Source organism: Hevea brasiliensis, chromosome 14 (genome assembly GCF_030052815.1).
Source record: "Hevea brasiliensis isolate MT/VB/25A 57/8 chromosome 14, ASM3005281v1, whole genome shotgun sequence".
Lineage (NCBI taxonomy): Eukaryota > Viridiplantae > Streptophyta > Magnoliopsida > Malpighiales > Euphorbiaceae > Hevea > Hevea brasiliensis.
In genome coordinates, this window is record NC_079506.1 from 8,766,899 (window position 1) to 8,777,099 (window position 10,201).

At 31.0% G+C, this 10,201-nt stretch overlaps 1 protein-coding gene across 1 annotated transcript in view; it reads right to left on the reverse strand.

The window, feature by feature from the left end:
• Nucleotides 1-7,527, reverse strand: part of LOC131172692 (disease resistance protein RML1A-like) — a 46,010-nt gene extending 38,483 nt beyond the window's left edge. Inside the window, exons 1-4 of the mRNA XM_058134202.1 lie at nucleotides 7,467-7,527; nucleotides 3,950-4,209; nucleotides 2,836-2,905; nucleotides 1,312-1,876 (exon numbers count right to left, since the gene is read on the reverse strand). Coding sequence (XP_057990185.1) covers nucleotides 1,312-1,876; nucleotides 2,836-2,905; nucleotides 3,950-4,209; nucleotides 7,467-7,527 — 956 coding nt within the window. The remainder of the gene's footprint in view (nucleotides 1-1,311; nucleotides 1,877-2,835; nucleotides 2,906-3,949; nucleotides 4,210-7,466) is intronic.
• Nucleotides 7,528-10,201: the final 2,674 nt, after the last annotated feature.

Sequence of the window (10,201 nt, forward strand, 5' to 3'; positions counted from 1 at the left end):
ATATGCCCCAATTTTTGCCATATTATTCTTAGAATGTGACAAACCGACAATGTGTAGCGATCACATCATTTATGTTATGTATTTGCCCACAAGATGCCGTTTCCTTTTGATTTTGGAATTAGTATTTCATTTTCTCGTTCAATAAGGAAACGTTAAGATTTAGCCAAATGGCATATTCTTTAATTTATTGGTTATTGAATTAAAAAAAAAAATCCAACATTTGAATTTGTTACTCATTCTATCCAAAATTATTAATTTTAAATGATTAAATTAAATTTTTTTAAATAAAAAATTATTGAACACTCAAATTAAAATTTAATAAATTACAATTTTATCCCAAGATTTGGCAAAACCTTACAATTTATATTTTCAAAACTACGCAATTTCATCTTGAAATTTAGTAAAACTTACAATTTATTCCCTTAATTTAAACTTCATTTTACCAAATTTTAAAAACTAAATTGTAATTTTCTAGTTACAATTCAGGGATAAAATTTGAGCGCCAAATAAAATTTTTTTAGTCTTGAAAGGTTTGATTTAATTGTCTAAAATTAAAAAATTTAGATAAAAAAATAAATACAAATATTTAGATTTTTTAAGTCAGTTTGTCATTATATATTGATATTTCTTTCATCTATATATATATATATATAAAGGTTAAAGTATCTATGCATATAATCAAGTATTTATGATACATGAATTAAAATAACAACCTCAATATAAAGGTAAAACACAAATATTCTAAAAAATTCATATATTATATGTTGAGGGCACATATGTTAAAAACTATGATAAATATGATGTATAATATCATAATCAATTATTTTAACATATGCCAAATAAGGGTAGTCTAGTTAATTTTCTTAGACTTTTAACAATGTAAGAGGTGAGGATGTCTCGAGTTTGACTATTCCATTTATATATTAAAAAAATAATTATAAATTAATAATTAAGTGATTTATTTTCAAATTCACCATTATATATATTCAGATTAACTTTTAGCAATTTGTTTACACCCAAAAACAAAAGAAAAAACCGCCATTATTATTCTTACTAATATAAAATATGAATAAATAGATTTATTTCCAAAAAGAAAACATATATAAGAAACAAACAAATAGTATCCAATTAAATATTTGTATATATATTGTTGTCATTTCTTTTTAAGATATACATCAATGAAATAGAGCCATTCATCATGTATCCAATTAGGACTAAAGTTATCTCTAATTTAAAATAATAATAATAATAATAATAATAATAATAATAATAATTAAAATGAAAACGTTAAAATAATAATAATTAACTTACTTGATATTCCGTGACTGTGAGTCCCATCCTGCTAAGTTGCTGATTTCTTTCAAAGCATGGCACCATTCCTCCACCTTTTTTACTTCTTCTCCATGCTGAGCCTGAGAGAATGCCTCTCCAAAATTCCCTCTCAGCTCTTGAACATCAGTTGGATCTACACGATAAAAAACTGGTAGGACTATTTGTCCTAATGTTTTCTTGCATTGAAGTATCTTCACGAGCTCATCTAAGCACCATGGAGACTCTGCATAATTTTCAGAGAATATCACCACTGAGATGTATGATTCTTCAATTGTTTCGAGGAGAGAACTGGATATCTCTTTTCCTTTATCAAGGTTTTCATCCAAGAAGGCTTTGATTTGTTTTCCAAACAAAGCTTTCAAGAGATGGGAGAGAAAATCCTTACGGATATCTTTGCCTCTAAAACTAATGAAAGCATCCCATTTCTTGTACTGATCTGGAGGAGTAGAAGAAGTAGAAGCCATGTCTGGAGGAGTAGAAGACGTAGAAGCCGTGGTAGAAGGCTTTTTTGCAAGCAGAGTTTGAACAATATTTCCCGTGAGAACTGAGTTTGAACAAGGTAATTAACAAAACAAATACCAGAGATGTATATTTTTTGCGTGTGGAAAACTGCTTTGACGCAATAAAAATTTATAGGCATACAGCATGATTGGAAGCACCTTCCCAGAAGGAACATATTATTGTTGGGGAAAACGAATGAGGGAAGACAAAAGTCATCATGCGATTGAAATTCCACAAATAAAAGAGCTCATTTTTGTCAACAAAAATTCTAAGAAACAAAACTAATGGATTAATGATAAGTATTTATTATGAAACGCAGCATATAGAAAATGAATGGAAGTAAAAGAAAAGAACTGAGCTGACAAAGCAAAATGAAGAAACGGTGCGGAGAAGCATAAGTAAAACGGTGCGTGCTGGAAAGATCTAAAGCAGAGCAAGAGATGGATTCCCGCGTTTCTCAACAGATCTAACAACTAACAACAGGTGAGTTACAGCTGTAGTTAGCTAGAAACCCTTCCTTGCCTCGAATTCAGCCTTGTTTCATTGTTTCTTTTCACCAAGGATGCGAAAAAAAAGGGGAGAAGAAGGCGAACAGCGACTCTCCCTTGCCAACCATGACATCCCCGGCGTCAATCGGACTTCCTCGCCTCTTACTTCCTCCGTCCGTCGATAAGCCCTTCTGTAATCACAATTGTAGTCGACGGACGGTTAACAGAGAGAAGAAATTGAAAGTTTTGAAGCCTGAAGCCGTGAGTTTGTTTGCTACAATCTCTTTAATTTTAGCCATTATTTTTAGAAGTGTTATTAATTTTTGGATTTCTACTCATATTTGTCAACCCAATAAGTAACCCATTATTTTAGGGTTACCCATTTGATATCCGTTGGAAAGAATTTCTAAAATTTCTTTCCCCTCTTTCATCTCTCTAATGAGACTAATATAGTCTTGCCTTATGATATTTAAAAATGCGGAGGGATTTGAATCTTCTTTGAAAGTTGCCTTACCGTAATCTTGATCAGTAAGCTTGATCAGATTTTGAAGAGATGAGGGAATCTCAACCAAACTTTTACATCCCTTTAAATATAAAAACTCAATATTTGTGGCATTAGATAAGTCTGAAATTCTGATCAAGTCCTTAGAGTGGCCGAGGTCCATCAGTTTCAAATTTCCAAGAGGCTGTAAATTTTATCTAAATCAAAAATTTAATTAATTAGTCTTCAAAAATAAGTATTTCATGATGAAATAAGATTATTTTAAATCAGGAATAGTAAATTTATATTTATGATTTTCGTTTAGAAATTCAGTTAAAAGCAAATAATTAAAAAAATTAAGCATTCGAATTAATAAAGCTTTTAAATTAAATTAAATATTAAATAAGGCAATAGAATTACAACAAATGAAAACCTAAAAATAAAAAAGCTCTTGAAAAAAGAAAGCCTAACAAAGAATAATATAAGGGCAGCCATATAAAACTTTAAGAAATAGGTTGGTGGGAATTTTCATGCCCAGATAAAACCGAGAGGTAAACTAAAAGGAATCCTTGGGATCCGCAATTTAATATCTGCTTTAAATTCCAGTTCTGCGTCTAACCAACCAAGCTGCAGACTACTAACTAGTGAGTGAGCAATTGTTTTTAATGCAAAGCCACAATGTCTTGGTTTGCATTATTTGCTTGCTTGTATTGCTTCTCTAGTTCTTGTCCTCTGTGTGTTTGCTAGAACTTCACTTCTGTAGTCCTCGAATTGAATTTCTTTGCAATTTTGTTGCTCACACAGATAGATGGAAAAAATGAAGGAGATAAATGCAACAAAGACTTTAGAATTCATTGCTCATCGAGCAATAAGTGAAATTCAATAAATGAAATTCAATAGTAAAATAAGAGATTATTTTATCATCATAGTAATTGTCGTCTATTTCATAGTCATTGTCGTCTTTCAAGCATACAAACGGAGCTTATTTTATCCTGATGAGATCATTGGATCCTTTTATTGTCTTCTTCTTCTTCTTCTTCTTCTCCTCTTCATTGACATGAAATTATTAATATTTTATCAGTAATGTATTGAAACTTCATAGCTTGTGTTAATGGACTTGAGGAAATGCATGAGGAAGGAAGCATACCTTGTGTTGCAACAGATGCTTTACAAATACGTCCTCCGTTACTTTCTCACATACATCCTTGTCCAAATTGATGCAATTATGAAAGTCAAGATATGATTCTTCGTTATTGTTTTTGTTTTCATATAATAAGTCTTCATCTTTGTCTTCTAAGCATGGAAGCTCTGGTAAAGATTTAAGTCTCTTGCAATCATTTAATCCGAGATATTTCAACTTCGGCAGTTTTTTAATGCTTGCAGGTGCGCTCTCAAAATTGTTTCCACCTAAATGTAAATGTAACAATGACACTAAATCACAAATACTCTGGGGAATTTCTAATATACCATTGTCATGTAAATCAATCCTCCATGAACGGGACAAACCTGTCAAAGGAAGCAATGCCAAACCTTCACATCACCACGCGCCCAAGTCTACCAAATTTTTCAGTTGATTGATGGCGGATGGTAATGTTTTCATTCCATTTGCATTTATGCAAAGGAACTCCAGTAATTCTAAATCCCCTATGTTATCTGGCAATTCAATGACGTTCTATTATGTACTGCATAAGCGTGTAAACTGTAAAGAAATAAAGCAAAATATCAATATTTATGTGGTTCACCCTCTCAACATAGGACTACATTTTACTATCATCAATAAATAATCATCAATTTACAAGCTTAAAGCTATACTACCCATAAACCCAATTATACCCAAGAGAATCCATACTACATCAAACTGTTCATAGTAAATACATTAGTTAATCCCTTTTAGTCTCCTCTGAGCATAACCCAATATATTTACTATTACAATACTACACCACAAAGAGTGTCTTCAACTATATAAGCAAAGCCCTCTCACAAATGGACAAAAATTCTTTCCTCTTAAATTCTATGTCTTTTTTCTACCATAGGCCCAAGCCTCTTTTTACTACAATGGGCAAAAGCCCCTCATCATTGGGCAGAGCTAAATCCTCAACAATTGGCAAGACTTCTTTTTATAATGGCCAATAGCCTCACTCTATAAGTTGAAAGCCTAATAGCACTTTCCACTATTCTCCTATTTATAGTATTAATTCCCTCAATCCTAATCTAATTAGAAGTTCTACTTAATTTAGGAATAACATTAAAATAAGAGTTCTGCTTTATATAGGAAGTATTCCTCTATCCTATTGAGAAATATTTCTCCCACTTAAATTAGAAAAAGGTCTTTCTAAATTCCACTGGGATTTTGAGTCATAATTCTAATAATCTCTACCTTGACTCAAAATCTATGAACTATTGCATACCTCCAATTCTCGGGTGCTTTCAATCATCACATATTTATGCTTGAACTTGAACCCTTCAAATTATCAATTTCTTCAATCTTTATCTTGGGTGTAGCTTGCTTCTTTTTTTAGAAAATCTTCGCAGCATCAACTTTCTTGTTTTTGCATCAAAAGCTCCACCTTAAATTCAACTCTCCACCATCACTATTGTTGCATGTGCGACTTTCTACATGTCGCAGTATCTCCACCTTCAACCAAACTTACTAAAATCATTTTCATGGCTCTAATACCAATTGTCTATTATAACACTACACCACAAATTGTGTTTTTAACTCTATGGGCAAAAGCCCTCTCATCAATGGATAAAAATCCATTTCTTTTGAATTCTATGTCCTTTCTCTACCATAAGCCAAAGCCTCTTTTTATTACAATGGGCAAAAGCCCCTCATCATTGTGTAGAGCTAAATCTGCAGCAATTGGCAAGACCCCTTTTTACAATGGGCAATAGCCTCACTCTGAGTTAAAAGCAAAATAATCCTTTCCACTATTCTCCTTTTTATAGTATTAATTTCTTCAATCCTAATCTAATTAGGAGTCTCACTCAATTTAGGAATAAAACTAAAATAAAAGTTCTACTTTATATAGGAAATATTTCTCTATACTATTGAGAAATATTAAGGTCTCTTCAAATCCCACTAGGATGTTGAGTCATAATTCTAACAATCTCTACCTTGACTCAAAATCCATAAACCATTATATACCTCTAATTCTTGGGTGCTTTCAATTATCATATTTCCATGCTTGAGCTTGAATCCTTTAAATTATCAATCTCTCTAATCTTCATCTTGGGTGTAACTTGCTTTTTTCTTCAGAAAATTATCACGTCAACTTTCTTGATTTTGCATCAAGAGCTCCACTTTAAATTCAACTCTCCATCATCACTATTGTTGCATGCGCAACTTTCTATATATCGCAGCAGCTCCGCTTTCAACCAAACTCACCAAGATCATTCCCATGGCTCTGATATCAATTGTTGTGCACTACAGAAGCGTGTAAATTGCAAAAAAATAAAGTAAACATACAAAATATCAATATTTATGTGGTTTATCCTCTCAACATAGGGCTACATCCACGGGCATGCCATTTTCCACTATCATCAATAAATAATCATCAATTTAGGAGCTCAAAGCTATACTACCCATGAATGCAATTATATCCAAGAGAACCCATACTACATCAAATTGCTCATAATAAATATATTAGTTAGCTCCTCTCAGTCTCCTCTATACATAACCCAATATATTTACTATTACAATACTACACCACAAAGGGTATCTTCAACTATATGGGTAAGAGCTCTTTCATCAATAGATAAGAATCCCTTTCTCAATCCTAATCTAATGAGTTGAAAATCAAATAACTCTTTTCACTATTCTCCTATTTATAGCATTAATTTCCTCAATTCTAATCTAATTAGGAATCCCACTTAATTTAGAAATAACACTAAATAAGAGTTCTACTTTATATAGGAAATATTTCTCTATTATATTGAGGAATATTTCTCCTATTCAAATTAGGAAAATGTCTCTCTAAATTCCACTAGAATTTTGAGTAATAATTCTAACACATTCAAATAATTTGAGATATCAAGGTTTGTAAGAGATTTCAGATTGAGATGCTTTGTGGAACACTACGCAGTTCTTTGCAACCAATGAGATAAATTTCTTTAAAACATTTCAACTCGCCAATGCTGCTAGGAATCTCAATCAAGCTTCTACATCTGTCCAAAAATAATAACTCAAGCTTTGGAACACTAGACAAGTCTGGAACTCTGGTTAGCTCCAAAGAGTTGCTGAGGTATAAAAATTTCAAATTTCCTTAGAGCCTGTAATGAAAATATCAATAAAATAAGCAGATGCTAATTAACTTAGCAAAACAGAGCTAAATTTATGAAGTCACACAAATAATATTCATTGAGTCATCTTCAAATTGTAAGATTTAAAGATCTAATTTTAATTAAAGACAAATAAATTAAAAATATAATATCAAAGTTCATAAAAATAATTATTTTTTTAGTGAATTAATATGAATGAAAAGTATTTTAGGAAAATATAAAATAAAATTTATTACTTTAATTATATTAACAATATGTTGTTAAATTATGTTAAAATAAAAGCATTTATATTTTGATGGATAGAGCATGAATTACATAAAAACAAAAGCGATACACTCCATGACAAAATCAGGCCTGGAACTTCAGTCTCTCAATACACCAACCTTTGTCTTTGCAATCGGATCTCAATACACCAAACAAGGTTCCCGCCGGACATGCAGCCATTTTATGCAACTTACCCTGAGGTGTAAAGAATGATTGTCCGTTCTTGATTGAACTTTTTCATCCGCTTGCAGTACATAGAATATTCCACCCTACATACTTCAACCGTTTCACATTTAATGGAGTTACTTATATTTATTTATCTATCTATTTAATATGCGGGAGTGGACAAATTTTGACCCTTTCAAGTTAAAAAGAAAATTCACCTATATTATTTCGTTTCATGTATATTATAAATTAAATTAAAATTAAAAATATTAGATTAAAATGTAATATCATGCTATTTCGGTAACTTTATTTGGTTGTTTCTACTCATATTTGTCAACCCAATAAGTAATTCATTATTTTAGGTTTAACCATTTGATATCTGTTGGAAAGAAGTTCTAAAATTTTGTTCCCCTCATTCATCTCTCTAATGAGACTAATATTGTTGGAATCCTACATCAAAAGAATATAAAGTAAAAAGGTAATATATAAGTGGTTGGGTTATAATATTGACTTGACTAGTTATTTTGATGTGTAAAAGTAATGTAATTACTTATATAAGCTCAAAATAAAATGATTTAAATTGTAATTTGTCCAACACTCTCTCTAAATTTAACAAATATAGTCTTACCTTATGATATTAAAAATGCAGAGGGATTTGAATCTTCTTTGAAAGTTGGCTTACAATAATTCTAATTCAATAAGCTTGATCAGATTTTGAAGAGATGAGGGAATCTCAACCAAACTTTTACATCCCTTTAAATATAAAAACTCAATATTTATGGCTTTAGGTAAGTCTGAAATTCTGATCAAGTCCTTAGAGTTGCTGAGGTCCATCAGTTTCAAATTTCCAAGAGGCTGTAATGAAAGATAATTTTATCCAAATCCAAAATTTAATTTATTAGTCTTGAAAAATAAGTATTTCATGATGAAATAAGATTATTTTAAATCATAATAGTAAATTTATTTTAATGATTTTCATTTAGAAATTCAGTTAAATGCAAATCATTAAAATTAACCATTCAATTTATAAAACTTTTAAGTTAAATTGAATATTAAATAGGGCAATAGAATTATAAAAAATGAAAACCTACAAAAAATCTCTTAAAAAAAAAGAAAGCCTAAAAAAATAATATAAGTGCAGCCATATAAAACTTTAAGAAATAGGCTGGTGGGAATTTTCATGCCCAGATAAAACAGAGAAGTAAACTGAAAGGAATCCTTGGGATCCGGCATTTAATATCTGCTTTTAAATTCCCGTTCTGCATCTGACCAACCAAGCTGCAGACTACTCACTAGTAAGTGAGCAATTGTTTTTAATGCAAAGCAACAATGCCTTGGTTTGCATTATTTGCATGCTTGTATTGCTTCTCTAGTTCTTGTCCTGTGTGTGTTTGCTGAGAACTTCACTTCTCTAGTTCTCGAATTGAATTTGTTTGCAATTTTGTTGCATGCACGGATAGATGGAAAATTGAAGGAGATAAATGCAACAAAGACTTTAGAATTCATTGCTCATCGAGCAACAAGTGAAAATCAATAAATGAAATTCAATAGTAAAATACGAGATTAAGGCAACATAATATATTACTCTAGCAATAAAACCCAATAATATGTCTGCACATAAAGGTGAACAGTGAACACTGAACAGAGTAATTGGAAAAAAAAAAATTAAATTCAGTTTGGTAAATTTTAGAATTATACTTAAATGGTTTAGAATGATAACAGACAGAGGAAGTTACATAAAATAATAAAATCAGTATTTTGACCATAGAGCTCACTTTTGCAGCTGCTAAGAATTTCTGGACATATTCCAAGATAAGAAAACATTAAAGAAAACAGAGCTTTTAAGGTAAATCTTATAGGCTTTATAATCTGAATCTTTTCTCTATTTCATAGTCATTGTCGTCTTTCAAGCATATAAACAGGGCTTATTTTATCCTGATGAGATCATTGGATCCTTTTATTGTCTTCTTCTTCTTCTTCTTCTTCTCCTCTATTGACATGAAATTATTAATATTTTATCATTAATGTATTGATACTTCATAGCTTGTGTTAATAGACTTGGGGAAATGGTTGTCTAGGCCTAGTGGATAGCCCCATCCATACACCATCCCATAGACTTGAATGTTTGTCATTCACATGGGAAGAGCTTTTACAGGAAGACCGAAGTAAATTACATCCTTTCTTCAATGTCATGGGAACTCTAAATTTTGACTGTCCATGAAAGGTTTGTATTAAAATATGAAAGAGATAAAAGATTTTTCTCACATTTCTAAGCTTAGGTTTTTGGAACAATTGATCAACTAACAATTCTGTTCCGGGAGGAAGGAATAATGGTGGTGCTTGTGATATTGTTAATTACTAATTATTGGTATTAAACTAATAAGCAAGGGACGAGGAGTGTACATGATGCTTGAAAACTGAGGCATGAGTAGGTGGCCTAATGCACAAACAATGTTTATTGACTGGAAAGAGACATTGCATTGACAATGGTTTAGGCAGTGGATAAATTTTCATAAGATTTTGCCTTTTTAAAAAAAAAATTTCGGGTGGTGGCTAGACATTTTTAAGATGGTGACTGATGAATCAATAAAATATATAGATTAATTGATAGAGCTCTTTCTTTGCATCTTCCTAATTCAATCTTTTTTTTTTACTCAAGTTTTTCCAGATAATGGATGTCACCATCATA